Raw genomic sequence first — 18,566 nt, forward strand, 5'->3', positions numbered from 1 at the left:
TGCAGAGCACAGCAGGCTGCTATGGCCATCAGAATATTTTCCTCATTGAGGTCCTACCTGCCAAAAAGGCAGTGCCAGCAGGCTTTTAAGATGCCAAAGATACAGTCAACATGTCATTCTGCAACTGTTAAGCCTGTTGTTGGAGTGATCCTTGCTGCTGTCTAGGTTCCCAGTGTAAGGCTTCATGAGCCATGGGAGTAAAGGGTAGTCTGGGTATCCCAGGATCACTATGGGGATTTCTACATCCCCACTGGAATCTTCTGGTCTGGAAAGAAAGTCCCAGCATTCAGCTTTCTATACAGTCCACTGTTTCTAATGATGCATGCTTCATGAACTTTCCCTAAGCAACCCACATTGATGTCAGTGAAAAGGCCCTGGTGATCCACTAGCACCTGCGAGACTAGGGAGAAGTAGCCCTTTCAATTGATGTACCCTGTTGCAAGATAGGCTGGGGCCAAAACTGGGATATGCATTCCATCTATTGCCCCACCACAGTTAGGGAATCCCATTGCTGCAAAGCCATCAATTATTTCCTGCCCATTACCCAGAGTCACAGTCCTTCATAGCAGGAGGTGATTAATGGCCCTGGACACTTGCATCACCGTAACTAGCGCCCCCCCAGTAACTTTTAGAACTTCAAACTGATTCGTGATTGACTGGTGGGCAGCCTGGATTTGCCACACAATGATCACCATTTGTTTTTCCACTGTGAAGGCAGCTCTCATTCAGCTTTCAGGGCAGGGGCAAGGTCTGCCCACAGTTCCAGGAAGGTGACTTTGCACATCCAAAAGTTCTGCAGCCACTGCTCATCATCCCATATATGGATCACGATGCGATCCCACCACTCGGTGCCTGTTTCCTGACTCTGAGCTCAGTGTCGATGGTCCACCATGTGAAGATGCTGCTTGAATGCCAGCAGCAATCTTGAATGTTTCTTTCCATTACATAGAGCAGGGCAGGTACTACAGATTCACTTTCTGTTTCCCAACTCCTGAAATATTGCAGGACCAGCCACATTGTGTTCATAATGCTCATCACCTGACTGGCAACAGCTCAGGATCCATGATATCAGGCAGAGATGGCAGGTGCACAGTTTACAGGGGTTGTTCAAAGATGGCAGGAAATGAAGTTGGAAGCCCATGGAATGATGGGACGGTAATATCTGCATCACAGGATGGTGAGCACATCCCCATGATGCACTGCAATCCATTCTCAGATCTTCCAGCAGCAGAGGGTGGCAAGCTGCACCATAGGATAGCTACCCACAATGCAATGATCTCTCTGTTGATACAAAAGCACTGGTGGACGTGCTCCAGTGACACAAGGAGCATTGTGTGGGTGTGTACAACCAACATAATTAAAGCGGCATATGATTATCAATGTAACTTAAGTTGAGTTAACTTTGTAGTGTAAAAAAGGTCTTAGTTTCCACTCCTTGATATTTTCATTTTCAACTTATAAGATTGTAATACATCTTTTTTCTTAAGTGTTACCTTAAAGGGAATTAACCAGTAATGTGTCCCCTACTCTTTTGGAGTATTTGGTGCAAGTATTCAAATGCATGCAGTGGGTGTGTCACAAAAATCCATATTTGCACAGATAAACTGGCACTTGTCTATGTATCTTCTCTGTATTTGGAAAGCACCTGCAATATAGGTATTAATAATAACAAAATTATCAGCTTATGCATGCATTTCGATTTATCTGTAAGTGCAAGCTTTAAAGACATAACAGTTGTTTGCATATATTTGTGTTCTCTTGTTGCATCTATATATGAAAATTTTAACCCAGAAATCCAGTTCTCTCAAATAAAATGTGGAAAACTATATTATGATAAATGTATACCTAAAAGTAGCAGCATGGAATATTTCTGAAATAATGTGAATAGCTCATTCTACCTGTTATTTTGGGAGCGTAGAAATAGGTTTGAAATTGTTACAGAGTAGACCCATTGTATTAGAAGAAAGATTAGAAAGATAAAGATAAGTCTTTTCAGTTTTCAGGCAATTGTTTTAGTCTAAAGCAGCACCATATTTTACTCAGTGTCTGTGCTGTAGTACAATTATTGATCAGTTTATCTTCTTAAACAAACCCCATTTTGTGGATCAGCTAATTTCTTCTTTTTGAAATAAACAGTTGATCACATGTTCTTAAATTAAAACTTTTCTGTGTGCTGATAATCTCTCTGGTTACACTAGTCCAGGGCAAATGTTGACATGATAGCATTTAAACAGATGGTCAGACATTCAGTGGAAAGTAGTTAATTATTAGAACTGCACAGACTGGATGTGAATATCACTTGTCTGAGCAGCCACCATCAGCCAAAAGGTTCAGTTTAAGAATTTCTAAATCTACCACAGTGTGTTCGGCCAGTCTGAGACCTGTTCTGTAAACACACACATAGATATGCAATGAAACTATGTTAAATAATTCCACGTATGGAAGACGTTAGAAATTTCCTAAATGTAGCCTGCATACATCAAACGTTACAAGGAAACTCCAGTGCCAGTGCTGTATCTGAGTAGTATTCTCAGTGTTATTCATCCCTCCCTTCCCCCCCCCCCAACCTTTCAAAGATTTTCAGTAACAATAATAAGATGGAATTTCTCAGCTAATAGATCAGGAGTCACAAGGGTCACACTAAATTTTTATCTATCTAGGTATTCATGAGGGCCCCATCTCCACATTTCCTGAGAGCCATTCCAGGTAGGAATCTGAACTCAAAAGTGGGCTTAACCACTGAATTTTGAAAACTCAGTCTGATGCCAAATATGAAGCTTCGACAGTGTTGCAGTTCAGAGCAGGATCATCCACTTTAGGCTCTCCATTTCTCAGCTGTCACCTCTCTTGGGCAGAGACCCATGTCTCTCTCCCTCTTGACTAAAAAGAAAAAGAGTACTTGTGGCACCTTAGAGACTAATAAATTTATTAGAGCATTAATAATTTGTTAGTCTCTAAGGTGCCACAAGTCCTCTTTTTCTTTTTACGGATACAGACTAACACAGCTGCTACTCTGAAACCTGTCATTATGCAAGGCACTGAATTTAGCCATATGGAGTGGAAATCTATCAACTTCATGAAAATGCTCTAATAAATTTGTTAGTCTCTAAGGTGCCACAAGTACTCTTTTTCTTTTTATGGATACAGACTAACACGGCTGCTACTCTGAAATCCCTCTTGACTGGGGTTTTTCCAGGCTGTGAGGTTCCCTGCCTACAATGTGCTATTCCCAGTGTTTGCACGTTGCTTCTTCTTTGAAGGCTTATAAACAGTTGTAATTGTGCTCAATATCACAGTGCTCTTTCTAAGCAAGCACACTTATTTTTAAAGTGAAAACATTACAGAAAAACCATTAAAAACACAAAAGAATCTGCACAGATACTTTTAAGCTTACCAACTCCGGCAAGGGCTCTGATAGGAGTCAGTCCTTCAAACCCCACAAAGGGTATTTTTGTGGTTACCAGGTCAGAACAGTCTTAGCTCAGAAGTAACATCCCGCCCTCCCGCCATGAATAATTTAGTCTTTCATTTATACAGCTTGGACTTTTGGTCTTGAGACTCTGGGAACAGGTAGTCAGCAGACAGTGGCTCTTTCCGCAGGTCGTAACTTGAAAAGGTTGGGGTTTTTGCATAACCAGAGGTGGGGAATTTGTATTCACCTCCCCCTAAAGATTTCTCAGGGAAACCACTTGACACCATTTGTCCCAAAAGTCCATTCTTGTCTGGCACATAGTTCAATATAGTCCTTTGAAGTTCATAACACTACCCAGGATTCATATTACATCTCCCCTCTAGAGAGGTTGCATACAATCTGAGCCCATGATAATACATAACTTTTGCATCTACTACAATGTACTCCAAAGATACTTAAACTTAATTCAATAAGATTTTTCAAGGATATTGCAGTAAATTGCCACATGTGTCACAGGCAGTTAATCCTGTTTAATACACTGAGTTGGCTAAAAAATATACTTCGACAAATTCCATTAGGCCTCAAAGGCCGGGACTCCCAACCCCCACATAACAGATCTATTTTAAAAAGAACTATCCCTGCGGGGGGTGCCTGTCCCTTTCCCTGCCTTCCTTACTCTCACCAGATGGGCCATGCTATGATATCAGGCAAGACCTAATTAGGGCCTGGTGGAAGGCATTAACTGTGATTCTTCAGCAACTCACACAGTAAGCTTTGGCAACAACCAAAGTTGTTGATAATAACAAAACTAGAGGGGTGGCAAATGTGTAGTGACCCACAAAGAAGGGAACAGTGGGGGTCTTGCAATGAGATGACATTCTGTACTCAGAAATGTAAAGTCGTGGGCACATAATTATCTACTTTGTATTGAAGCCAGGGATTACTCTTTTTCCTCTCAGAACAGGGGATATATTTTACTGGCGTATGGAGCCTAAGACTGGAAATCATTATTCCTATTGGAAGCATATTGCATGTATGCAGTCAGGTATTTGAAGACAAAAGTACTTCAATTTCTGCCTGCAGTGAGCTGTCAGCACAAATTTTGCAAGCTGAAATTGTATCCACAGGAGAGACCGTCCCCTCCCCCGTGAAAAAAATGAACTAAAACTGACAGCGGTGAGGGAGGAATTGCCCAGTGGTTAGAGCACAGGGCAATGATTCAGTTCAGCATTCTGTCTCCAGCACTATTGCTGACTCACTGTGCGACCTTGGGCAAATCAATTCACCTCTCCTTGCCTCCCGTTCCTCAAGTTTAAAGTGGTGATAATACTTGTCTCTAGTGGGTTATGACGCTTTAATGTGTGTAAAGCCTTTTGAGATCTTTGGATGAAAGGTACTATGGATAGAAAAAACTTTATTCTTCGTATTCAAATTTATGAGCGAGATCCTCAGCTGGCGTAAATTGATATATCCCCATTGACTTCAAAGAAGCTATGCCTGTACACCAGCTGAGGATCTGGCCTAATATTTACTTACTGAAAAAATATCTACTTATTTCCTAAGATTAATATGACCTATTACATTCAAAGGAAACTGTTGTTGGAATACATAAACACTCTAGTATTAGTGAAGGGTTTAATAAATGTATGAGAGCTATGACAGAGTGTAGTTTATAGTAACAAAAAGGCAAGTAAGGCTAATATCTGAATGCTATATGGCAGCCTGTAGTGGAAATTTTTATTCAATTATAGTTGCAAAGAGTCCTCTTTGTCAGCAGCAATGTCATTCCCTCCCCGTCACTGAAATGTCAAAAAAAAAGTTTTCTATAAATGAGAATGATTGTAAATATTCAAAAATGTTAACATTTTATGAAATAATTATGTATCTGTAGTGTGAGGTATGACATTAACACTTAGGGTTTGATTCATTACCACTTTACTTCAGTTTTACACCAGTTGTAGCTGTGTTGTTTTCACTGAAGATACACCAGCTTATAATTGGAGTATCATAGTGATGAATTGGGTCCTAAGTCTAGTTATGTGGTAGAAGTGATCTGCAAAGTGTCTCAAGACATTTGCATCCTGAATCCATCTTTAGCGGGGGGGGGGGGATGGGGGGGCGAGTATTTTTATAACCAGAAGAATATCTTTTCCAGTTTGTCACTGTTTCTCAGCTGGGGCAGGTTGAAGAATACAAAATGTGATTTGTGACTATTTTGGCAAGTAAACATAGCAGGATCTCTCTGCTGTTTGGATTTATATAATGTCCACCCAGGGCTGTAAGTCTTAACACAATTTTAAAATACTGTCTGACACTTAAAAATAGTGACTACAGCTTTGTGATTTTTTTAAACTAAAAATCCATTCCTTTCCACCAATTCTCACCTTTCAGTCCTCCTTATATATCTTGGGAAATGGATGGGTCTTGCATCATGTTCTAAAAGTCAGTAAATTGGCTATTTTAGGCCAAAGAAGTAGAGGAGTAAATTCCAGAGTTCAGCACATCTCAGAAAATGTCCTGCCTGCAGCTGCCCCCCTTTTTAAATGTAGAGGGCTCCTTATCAAGTGCCTGTTCTGATCACAACTGTGTCAGAACCTTAGTGGGAGAGTGGCAGTCTCTCCAGGCTGGCAGGTCCCAGTAGGTACCTAGGGTGTCATTTTGAAAAGCACTTGCCATTGGCCTAACCTTGTTCTTATTGAAGTCAATATGATTTTTATCTTTGGAGTCAGTGTGAGCAGAGTTTGGCCAACACTGCACTTTGGAAAATCTCACTCATAGGGTACTCAACATCTGATTAACTCTCAGCAAAATGTGTGATCGTGGGAGATACTGAGCACAAGTCAATGAAGATTGAGAAAACTCAGCCCCTTCCAAGACTAGACCCTGAGTTGTCAATTTTAATTAAAGTATTTGTGTGAAAGCTTATATATTAATTCTTCAAAAACATTAAAAAGAGCTGATTAACCATATTGGCTGAATGTGTAAAGGCATATGATACCATTCTGCAAAAGAGAGAAAATAAGGTACCAACCATGCAGAAAGATATGTAATAAATTCTCAATGAGGACTGCTGGGTGGTGATCCCTTTTGAAAATCTGGCTCTAAGGACCCAGTTCTGTAAGATGCTGAGTACCTCAGGAGGTGTTAAGTCAGTACTTCACAGAATCCAGTTCTAGTGGTGTAAGGTCTGTTATACATTAGAAAGATCTACTGGTGGATCTATCCTGTTGGTAGGAAGTACTGTGCCTCCATACACATTTTTCTTCCATCCATGTTTCTCTGCTGCCCATTGAAACAAGTTTCCCAATTTCCATTTAGGGCAAGGGTTCCCAAACTTGGTTTGCGGCTTGTTCAGGGTAAGCCCCTGGCAGGCTGTGAAAAGCTTTGTCTAACTGAGAGTCTGCAGGTACGGCCACTCGCAGCTCCCGGTGGCTGCAGTTCGCCATTCCCAGCCAATGGGAGCTGTGGGAACCAGGGCCGCGAAGTTTAAAAACCCCAGATATTGGGTAAATCTGCATTGCTGTTACATCCGTATATTTCACCACATCATGCTTTCTCATAAGTCTTTTCATTGTCTGTCATAACCCCAAGTGAGATTGGTTAGAGAAGCAAAAATAATTCTTACACCTAACTGTAAAAGCTGTGTACTCATGCAAAGCACGATTCTTGTGAGAGCTCTCTAAGGGCATGTCTGTACTACAAAATTAAGTCGACCTAACTTATGTCGGCATACAGCCACCACAGTAATTACATCGCTTGTGTGTGTCAACACTTTGCTCCTTATGTCAGCGTTGCACGTCCTCACCAGGAGCACTTGTGTTGATTGTACTATCTATGTGGGGGCATTGTGGGACGACTCCTGAAAGCCATAATAGTTGACATAAGCAGCAGATCAACTGTGTTGACCTAACTACTGCGACCTTGACTCCATGCCTCTCATGGCGGTGGAGTTATTAAGTTAACGTAGCAGGGCAGTTGAATGAGCAGGAGCAAAATTTAAGTACAGATACTTCCATAGTCAGGTGGACATAAACTGCCTTGTGTTGACCTAACTGAAGTGTAGACCAGACCTTGGTAGTAGTCTGATGACTAAATGGGGAGTCCATGATGAGACCTATCCATCCCAGCTGGAATAGGAATGTGATCAGGAATTGTCAGAGCTCAAACCACCCCAGGTCTGTTTGTTATGGACATGGGACAGCTCAATGTGAAAATGCAAACACCCATTCTCTCTCTCTCCCTTTCATTTTGCAGTGAGATGCGATTAGGTGTATTGCTATGCATGTTGCAGGAAGGCCACAATATGTTACTGCTAAGAACATTTATTAGCTTGCTATTCTTTGTGTTAATATATTGTACTATATTTCAGTTGTCATGTGGCATAGCTTGTCTTGTACTGTATGTTGGCTCTTTTTGTTTTCTATTGTCTGCTTTTACACCAGAAGGTAGGTAGAGGGGTGTGTGTGTGTGTGTAACACATTGCAGAGATATTTGTAATTCATTAACACTTCCTTTCAGTGCATATGGTATATTATAGTGGGCGCTTATGACTCAGTACATTTAACACATTTACTATTTAAGTGTGTACTCAGCACTTCTAAGGATCAGACATTACCCTGAGGGGTGGAAACATCAGACCACAAGAAAATTACGCAGTCTTACTACATTTCCCATTTAATTCAAGTGCTCAGTCCCTAGACATTCAGTGAACTTGGGATCAGACCGATAAGAATTGAATTCTCTAGTCCTCCAAACGGCACAAAGTGAACTTAAAGCAGACAGAGAGTTATACTGGAGAATTACTCCTTTGTAGGGGAGTCTCTGGCAGCAAAAAAGCTGGCAGAGCCAGGAATTCCAGAAGCTGGCAAAAGGGGAAGTAGGGAGAGCACTCTAGGTAAGCAGGAGTGTGTCAAGGGAGGGGAGGAGGAGGGCAGAGACCATTCTCCACTGGCAGAATATCTCAGTGGCATACATTAAAGCTATCCCCTTTACCTTCAACTTGCATTGGGGCTGTCTGTGGGTATCTGAGAATTGGGGAGCCACAATCAGCTCCTTGTCAACCTCTCTTTTTCACTGTGCCTGAGCTCTGCTTGGCTACAGATAAAAATCAACCCTGCTGAATATTTGAAGAGAACAAATGAGGAGGGGAAAACCATCAGGCCACATGAAAATTAAGCAGTCTTACTTGACTCCTCAGGAATGGCAGAAATGTACCTTGCAAGTTCTAGCGAAATACACACAAATGTCACAAGGAAATCTTGTGAGCTAATAGCTGCATGTAATAATGGGTAGTTAAGCAAGTGCCTAGGGAATTGTAGAACATAAACACATTCTATCACAAATGCCTTTCCCTCAGAGAGGTGAGAGAACGATTCACTGAGTCTCCTGTAAACACTTAAGAACATTATGTACAGGTGTTTGTGTATGACATCCATTAGGTTGGAAGGCAAAAGATGGCTTTTAACCACAGAAGCTTGATTGCGTGCCAACCTCATAAAGGCTATATGTTTCCCCCTCCCCCATGCAGGTATCTGAACCAGACTGTACTGGAGGAGACATCAGTAACAGTGAACACTCTCAACAGAGAGAAATTAGCTGTCCTAAAACAAGCCCTAACTGCATTTGGATTCAATAACCTGGTAAGTTATGCAAGCCTACATAGTACATGACTAGAATGACTCTTTTACTTAGTTAAAAGCAGGTCATAAGAAACTCATATTGACAGACCCCCCAGAAAAATATAGGCCTGACCCTTTTTTGTGCCAATGAAACCAAGCGATAGTTCACTCCAGGGAGGTGATTGTAATCACTTTTAATTAGATACTGCACCAACAATATAAACATTTTTCATTCTTAAAGATTCACAGAACAGCTGCAAGTTATAATCCTGTGAACAATTAAATTACATAATGTCCAGATAGCAAGAAGCAATCAAATCCCATATGACAAAAAATTATAAAAAACTCTGGGAATCTTTCCCTTCCTGATTATATCCCTGTCCCTTTTAATTTTATGAAGTATACATTCCAAATGCTGTATGAAAAAGGCATATAAATAATTAGACATGCAAAATTACAGGCAAGTGACATGAAAGATTTGACTTCAACTAACAAAAGCAACAAGGAGCAGCTAGTCCTAGAACCCACAAGGGGAGAGGCAATTCTTCATTTAGTCCTAAGTGAAGCAAAAGATATGGTCCAAGAGATGAGTATAGCTGAACTGCTCAGTAATAGCAACCATAATGTAATTACATTTAAACATCCTTGTTGGGAGGATGGCGGGGGGAGAGGGGTAGGGAGAGGAGAATGCCAAAGAAACCCACCCCAGTAACATTTAACTTTAAAAAAGGTAACTACACAAAAATGAGAAACCCAGGTAAACCGAAATGAAAAGGTACTGTCACAAGGGTGAAATGCCTGCAAACTCCATAGGGACTGTTTAGAAACACCATAATAGAGGCTCAAACTAAACATATACCCACAATGAAAAGAAAAAAAAAAGCCACTGTAGCTAAATAGCAGAATAAAAGAGGTGGGTAGAGGCAAAAAGGCATCCTTTAAAAACTGGAGGTCAAATCCTACTGAGGAAAATAGAAAGGCGCATCAACTCTGCACGTCAAGTGTGAAGATGTAAGTCAGGCCAAGAAAGAATTTGAACAACTAGCTTAAGAAAAAAAAACCAGCAGCAATTTTTTTTAAGTACGTCAGAAGCAGGAAGCCTGCCAAACAATCAGTGAGGCCACTGGATGACTGAGCTTTAAAGGAGCACTCAAAAAAGACAAGGCCATTGCAGAGAAACTAAATTAATTCTTTTCATCAGCCTTCACTGCAGAGGATGTGAGGGAGACTCCCACACCTAAGCCATTCTTCTTAGGTGACAAATATGAGGAACTGTCCCAGATTGAGGTGTCAATAAAGGAATTTTTGGAACAAATATATAACTTAAACAGTAATAAGTCACCAGGACCGGATAGTATTCACCCAAGAGTTCTGAAGGAACTCAAATTGAAGAACTACTAACTGTGGTTTCAACAAGGAGTTCTTGTGGTTAGAGACTAACAAATTTATTTGGGTATTTATTCAGTTTGTAACCTTTTGCTTAAATCAGCATCTGTACCAGATGACTGAAGGGCAGCTAATGTAATCCCTTTTTTTTTTAAAGGCTCCAGAGGCAATCCTGACAAATATGGGCTGATAAACCAGGCACTTTGACTGAAACTATAGTAAAGAACAGACTTGTCAGACACATAGATGGACACAATATATTGGGAAAAAATCAACATGGCTTTTGTAACGGAAAATCGTACCTCACCAGTCTATCAATTTTTTGAGGGTGTCAACAAAAATGAGGACAAGTGTGCTACAATCAATATAGTGTTTTTGGACATTCATCAAGGCTTTGACAAGGTCCCTCACCAAAGACTTTTAAGCTGAGCAAGCAGTCATGGAGTTAGAGGGAAGGTCCTCTCATGGATCAGTAACTGGCTAAAAGATAGAAAAAAAAGGGTAAGAAAAATTGGCAGTGTTCAGAATGGAGATAATTAGCAAGTCCCCCCAAGGATCTATACTGTGACCAGTGCTGTTCAACATATTCATAAATGATCTGGAAAAGGGGGTGAATGATTCGGTGGCAAAATTTGCAGACAATACAAGATTACCCAAAATGGCTAAATCCAAAGCACACTGAAAAGAGCTACAAATGGATCTCATTAAACAGGATGCTGGGCAGCAAAATGGCAGATGAAAGTCAATAGTGATAAATGCAAAGTAATGCACACTGGAAAATATAATCCCAACTAAGCATGCAAAATGTTGGGGTCTAAATTAGCTGTTACCACTCAAGAAAGAGATCATGGAGTTGTCATGGATAGTGCTCTGAAAACAAACACTCAGTGTGCAGCAGCAGTCAAAAAGCTAACAGAATGTTAGGAACCATTAGGAAAGAGATAGATAAGACAGAAAATATCCTAATATCACTAGATATATACATGGTACGCTCACACCTTGAGTACTACATGTAAATCTGATCTTCTCTTCTCAGAAAAGATATATTGGAATTGGAAAAGGTACAGAGAAGTGATTAAGGGCATAGAACAGCTTCCGTACATAAAGAAATTAAAAAGACTGGGATTGTTCAGCTGAGAAAAGAGGCATCTAAGGGGGGATATGACGGAGGTCTATAAAATCATGACTAGTGTGGAGAAAGTGAAAGAGAAGAGTTATCTACCCCTTCACATAACACAAGAACTTGGTGTCACCTTATGAAATTAATAGGCAGCAGGTTTCAAACAAATATAAGGAAGTACTTCACACAATGCACAGTGAATGTGTGGAACTTGTTGCTAGGAGATGTTGTGAACGCCAAAAGTATGACTGGGTTAAAGAAAAAGAATTCAATAAGTTCATGGAAGATAGGTCCATTGATGGCTATTAGCCAAGATGGTCATGGATACAACCCCATGCTCTGGGTGTCCCTTCCAATTGCTATAAGATGGGACTGGATGACAGAGGGTGGATCTCTTGATAATTTCCCTGTTCTGTTTAGTCTCTTTGACACATCTGGCACTGGTCACTGTCAGAGGACAGGATACTGAGCTAGATGAGCCATTGATCTGAACCAGTATGACCGTTCTTATGCTCTTAAAGAGAGAGAAGCTCAAAGTCTGTCTTTAACCATGTAAACCAGTCAAGAAGGAAAACAGAAACGGGAAGAATGAAATCTAGGGGTGATAGGTGATTGGATTTGGGAAAACTCTTGCATGCCAGGTAATCCCCTTTCAGATCAGAAGCATGCTCAGATGACTGTGACACTCTCCATATATTACACATGTGTACAGTGCCTAGCACAAAGAATTGGAGTCCCTAGGCATTACCACTGTACAAATAAATAATAAAAATCCAGTGAAGACACATAAAAAACAAATACACAGTACCTAACATCATCCTGGAAAAGCTGAGAAAAAAGCTAATGTGACAATAGTCTGGATTGTCATATGAAGTCACAGGTAGGCAACATTTCCAACAAAAAGAGACCATCAGTTGTCAGCAACGATAAAGAAATAAACTGGTGAAACCATGGTGAAGCTGTTACCTAACTGGGAACTAGACTGAGGCTCTTGTGGTGATGGAGTATGGTGTCGTTGCTTACAACTCCTTAGTTAAGTTAGCAACTACAGTTCCACTATCAGCTATAATTTGACACCTATCCAGACTTTCAATATGAAGAAAGTATTTCTGTGAGCATTTGTGTGGTTGCTACTAATAGTCAGCACTTATGTGGAGTACAATTAATTGCACTTTTCTTTATTCTTGATTGGGCACAAATCCTGGTCTTAAAGAAATCAGTAGCAAAATTTCCACTAAGATCGGTGGGCCCAGCATTTAGCCCATTGTGCAATCCTAGAATGTGTTGCACAGATTGCTCTGGATCTGTCAGTAGAATTCATTTTTGTAATATGAATCCTGAATAGGAAATGTGTAGGGAAATCGTCAGGAATAAGCAGAATACTGTAACTGCTTTTTATAGTTCAACATCTTGGCAGATTTTAAATTATACAACTTTGTTTTCAACCCCAAAATTAAACATTGTATCCTAAAAGTTCAGGTTATCAAATTAAAATCCTGAAAATTCTATTAAAAACAAAACACACGTTAACATATGAAGTTAAGTTCCCCTCCTTTTTTACTCTCCCTGCCTACCATTCTCACTAGAAAAAACACAGTGCCAATGTCTGAGCAGTGTAGGACTCCTGGTCTGAGTTTAAAAAAAAACAAACAGCTACTTCTACAGAGACGATATTTGTAGCTGTATTGGACAGAGAAATTATGAAGTAAAGTGGCATGCTTTCTCTGCTTTCTGTGCATACTGGTTGTCATACTAATTCACGAAGTGCTGGGTCAGCTCACAGCTACTTTCTAGTAGTACCGGTGTTTCAGCACTGGAAACAAACCAGAATGTGGATGAGTTTCATTAGCTTTTTTGTTTGGTTAAGGAGGGGAGTTTCAGCCCCTAAATACACAGTTACAGACAAACTTTTAAGAGCAGTAGAGGAAATTTGAGAGCACCTTATTATCCGAAGCAGAGTTTTCCTCAGAGCCAGATCCTCAGTTGCACCATAGCTCTACTTGGAACAGCTGAGGAACTGGTCTCTGGAATAATTTAGAGGAGCCTCAGGTTTCTTTAGTTTCACTTGGCTGCAGTAGCCCTCAAGGAGCCATTCAGCCAGCTGGGGATCAGTGAAGCACAGCAGCACTGTACACATGCCTCTTATGCTGGAGGTCATATGGTGGTTAGTATAGAGTCAGCCATGGCCCGTAATTTAACTCTACACCACTTTTGATATGTGTGGAAAAACCCATGTACAGTGATCTCTGGTCCTTGTAGCTGCAGGGAACAGATAAGAGTTACTGACACAGTGCTTTATCTTTTTGAAGAACTACATAAACATTTCTAATTAATCCTCAACGATCCTGCGATGCAGATTAATATTTATTAATATCCCTGTTTTAAAGATGGGGAATCATTATTGTCTAGGGACACTGCAAATAAGTATTTGACCCAGGACTAGAACCCAGTCTCTTGATTTCCAGAGCCATGCAAAATCCTCATGATTTAAAGTGTCTCCCAGTGTCCTTGTGTGTTTGTCAATCTTTCTGAGTTGTAGTTTTCCCATCTGAAAAATAGGCTAATAAACCTCTTCACTGATATCATGCTTTTTCCATCTGTAGATTTCAAATTATATCAGAAAGCATTATTAGTCTTTTATAGTAGCATATCTCCTGCGGACGCTACAGGTAAACAAACCATCCCGGCCTGCCAGCGGATTTTCCTGATGGACAGCATGCCAAAGGTTGCCGATCCCTGGTTTAGGATATAAGGCTTGGATCAGCTGCATAAGAGATCTGTGTCCTTACTCTAGATCATCTGCAAACTCTTTTTTGTATCCTATAGCAAGCCATGTAGATTCTCTGTGCCTTATTTATCCAATCTGAAAAATGGCAGTAATGATATTTGCCAACTTCTAAAAGACCTTGTGGTGCCTCATTATGTTTCACTAAATATAAAGAAATTAGTCAGATCATTCATGGAAGAGGTAAGAATACAAATTATAGCCTTGTTCATTTTCCAGGGCCATTCTGGTAGAGAAAGCAGCAATAGGGAGAAGCACCTTTTACTAGTGCTGTTGTTTCTCCAAACACCTGGAAAGCTGTCTGGGGTTAATTTCAAGAAATTTTAGAGTTCTGGGCAATTGTTTGCAAAGCTAATTTGGTCTCTGCTGCAGAAGATGCTCTGGTTAAATGTTTACATGTTGTAGTGCATATTTTGGCCCTGAAGATACTCACTGTGTGTGAAGGAAAGCACGTGTGTAAGTCTTTGCAGATTTGGTTTCTAAGAATTAATTCAATAATTATTTCAGATTTATCAAATAAGTTCATGATCAGTTAATCTTTCTAAGTAATGCAATGTAGCTCTCTCGAGTAAATAAGGTTTCTTAGCCACATAATTTAAGTCCAATCTGCTGAATAGTACAAAGGGCCTTGACTATAGGGCTGTTTTTTGTTGTTGTTGGTTGTTTTTTTGTTTTTTTAAAGATTCACAAGAATGTTTCTATAATGGGGAAACTTGTTTTTTCTTTATTTCCAATCCAGTTTCCTGGACCATCATTTGCTTAATTTTAAAAAACATTTTTACAAAAATCGCAGAAACTATATCTGGAAAATTACAATCAAGAGATGATTGTTTTCCAAAGTTATGAACATTTGAAAACAGAATATCACAATGGATTTAACAAACAATCAAACTTAACTATAGCTTTCACTGCCTCAAAACTGATATAATTTAAAACTACACTATTTGATTGTGGATGTGACTGGCTAAAAGGAAAAAAAGTGCTTATTCACAAATGTAGAATTTATCACTGTTAGAATTCTCAATGGGCAAGAAATGCTTATTTCTTGCAGAAATAATACTTCCATTAAAGACATTTTATTATTTCTTCATGATATTCTAAATAAATTTCTTATCTCATCAGTTAATTTGATTTACATAAATGCAAAAGTAAAAGCATTAGACAATTCTTATTGTTCTATATATTGTATTGGCCATGGAATGATTTCTAAACCCTAAATCCTCACATAATAAATGAATAGTTTTTAGTTGAACAAATGCTACTCCTGTATAAAGCATCTTCTTTCATTTGTATGCCCAGCCGAACTTTTCTTTATATTTGTGTATAAAATGTGCAGGAGGTGGAGAACCTGTTTGTAATTCTGTCGGCAATTCTACATCTTGGAGATATTCGGTTTACTGCTCTGACAGACGCTGAGACAGCATTTGTGTCAGACCTGCAGCTACTAGAACAAGGTCAGTAGAACGTGACCTTCTAGTATTGCCTACTTTGTCTCTTATAATAAAGTGATTTCACTGATTCACCAATAGATGGAAACACTGTTCCAGGCAAACAGAGATCTGCATCCTGGAGACTCATAAATTACTGGGGAAACACAGTACCCTATTGACTCTGATGCTTTATAAATTACAGATTTTTATGGGAATAAGCAAAATGCTATTGTGGCAAATTATCAAATTCAGTGTCATATCCAATGGTGCCATTTTCCAAAAGAAATTGCACAGTGTACTTTGGTCTTTTTTTTTATATCTATCTATCTATCTATCTATCTATCTATCTATCTATCTATCTATCTATCTATCTATCTATCTATCTATCTATCTATCCACTTTTACTGCATGTCAACATCTAAGCAACTTGCATTTAATAGAATTCCTTACGTTCAGAAATCCTTGCCTTAAAAGCTTCCCTAGCTTTGAAGTTGCCCTGTTGGTCACTTACAAATCTCCTCTAAGTGGCTTATGAATAGATTACCAATAAGCAGCATACCTTAACTCTAATACCAAAGAGATCCTGCCAAGCCCTAGGGAAAGTTCTGTGTAATCTGTATGACAGAAAAAAGCTGTAATTTAATATACAGATACATTAAACTTTACAAAGTCCTGATTATAGTAAGCCGATTTTACATGTTCATTAATTTTGATTACTGCTATGACAGCTCACTCTGCATTAATGTGTAGGTTTTTTCACTGTATACGAAAAATAGTATTGAAATAAAAAAATCTATTTATATATTGAAATACAGTAATTGAACACATGTTCCTCTCATTTCAAAACAACTCTTTCCTTTTAGTCGCAGGAATGTTGCAGGTATCGCCAGATGAACTTGCTTCAGCCTTAACAACTGATGTCCAGTATTTCAAAGGTACTTTTTTCCAAGTCCACATTCTAATAAATCAGACTTGGTAGCTTTTAGATCCTTCTGGTGTCTGTCAGAGCTAAAAAGAGTTAATGGTTTGTTTCTCATTTTTTATGAACCAGCAAAGAGACTCTCTCAAGGATATCTTGGTGGAGATCAAACTGTGCCTGGAATTACAGCAACCTTTTGTAACATGCAGCTCAGTAACAGATCAGAGGCTGATGCTGATAGACCTGAACTGTGGTGAACCTTGCAGCAAGGTCACAGACCAGGTCCTAGTGCTAAAAACCAGTGTCAGCAGGAGTGCCCTTAAGAAATTCCATGCAGATAAGTCATCCGCAACAAGAAAGGAGCCTGTATGCCACACGAATTATTTTTTGTCTCTGTTCACTCCTGACCTGAGAATCTTCCAAGTATGTTAGTGGGAGCCTTTTGTTATTTGACTTGTTAGGTCTTTCTACATAATTAGAACACAACAGGGACATTGGAAATGGGACAAGTGAAGAGGCTGGACAGAGAGATTATTATGAGAACAAGTATTTTTAAAGTATTTTATACACTTTATAATCATGTTTTCTTCTCCTTTTTGTGTTTACTTTCTTAGGAGACATGATCACGAGGAGACACACTATAGAGATTGCAGAATTTTACCAAGATCTTTTGGCAAAGTCACTGTATAGTCGTTTATTTAGTTTTTTAGTGAACACAATCAACTACTACCTCCAGAATCAATATGAGACCAGCAGGTAGGAACTCAGGTGCTAACTAATCCCATTGGTAATCTTACATGCTGATGCCCTATTTAAAATAATCTAACGTACAAAAGATACATGGGCAATGTAGCCATCATTAAAGCATTTCATGATAGCATTCCAGTTATGCTTAGTGATGTTACTGATCATTCATGGAGTGTTCCAATTCCATCACTGCTTGATGAAAAAATGTACATTGTGTGCTTGTATGCAAATGAATTTACAGACCAAAGAGAGAGGTTATTATTTCTACACCAGTCAGTGTCTAATATTTATGTATCTAGATAGTTAACTGCATAGAAACCAAATCTGTAACTGCTCTAAGCTGAGTCCAAAGTTGGTCAGCTCTGATATGACACTGCTTTATGTTAGTAGGCATGTTATTTTTTTCATGTAAATTATTGGTGTTAGTCTGTATATTCTTCTATAATGGTGTTTGTTACTACTAATATTTTAAAAGTTGGCATTATGGCATCAGATAAGATATTTAACAAGTAGTGGTCTGGTTGGCATTTAGTTGATGCAAAGCTCACTTATTATTCTTCTCAATATCTCATGACGTTGAGCAGGTTATTAAAAACAAAATTCAGCTCAAAAGCCTTCAAATACATGTTTAAATGTCACTTCTCTTTGAATGAAACCTTAGGAGTATTTTCTACATGTCTGTAGGTAATCATCTGCTAAACTCAAACAAATTACATCTGACATGGTTTCTTGGAAAACATGAATGCCTATTAAAATGCATTAATGGAGCCATTCAGAAACAAAAAAAACTTAAAAATAAATCTCAGCAGAATTCAGACAGAAAACTAAAACAAGAAGTCTAATTATACTGTAATATGTATGTGTCTTAACTAAGATTCAAAATGTGACATACACACTGATAAATACCGGCTTTTTCATGTTTACCAAATACATGCCGGTTTGGCATTCTTCACAAGTGGTGAACCACAAGTGAGTTCTGTGAGTCGTCTTTAACAAGTGCCAATAATCCCTTTATACCACAGTCCGACAGGCTGCCCGGGCCACATACTTAAGCAGAAATACTATTTTAGAAATATTAGTTTTGTTTTTTAAAAAATCCATCCATTTGTAAAGCCGCTGAGCCAAAATTGCTCTGCATCTCTTTCATAC

The 18,566-nt window shown here is 39.2% G+C and overlaps 1 protein-coding gene across 8 annotated transcripts in view; it reads left to right on the top strand.

Annotated features, from left to right (window-relative positions):
- MYO16 (myosin XVI) overlaps positions 1 to 18,566 on the top strand; it is a 607,668-nt gene that overhangs the window by 417,379 nt on the left and 171,723 nt on the right. For all 8 annotated transcript variants that reach the window (XM_073349543.1, XM_073349573.1, XM_073349563.1 and 5 more), the window contains 4 exons: positions 8,940 to 9,051; positions 15,658 to 15,775; positions 16,615 to 16,686; positions 17,285 to 17,426. In XM_073349543.1, coding sequence (XP_073205644.1) covers positions 8,940 to 9,051; positions 15,658 to 15,775; positions 16,615 to 16,686; positions 17,285 to 17,426 — 444 coding nt within the window. The remainder of the gene's footprint in view (positions 1 to 8,939; positions 9,052 to 15,657; positions 15,776 to 16,614; positions 16,687 to 17,284; positions 17,427 to 18,566) is intronic.

The sequence above is a fragment of the Lepidochelys kempii genome, chromosome 1 (assembly GCF_965140265.1).
Source record: "Lepidochelys kempii isolate rLepKem1 chromosome 1, rLepKem1.hap2, whole genome shotgun sequence".
NCBI classification, from domain to species: domain Eukaryota; kingdom Metazoa; phylum Chordata; order Testudines; family Cheloniidae; genus Lepidochelys; species Lepidochelys kempii.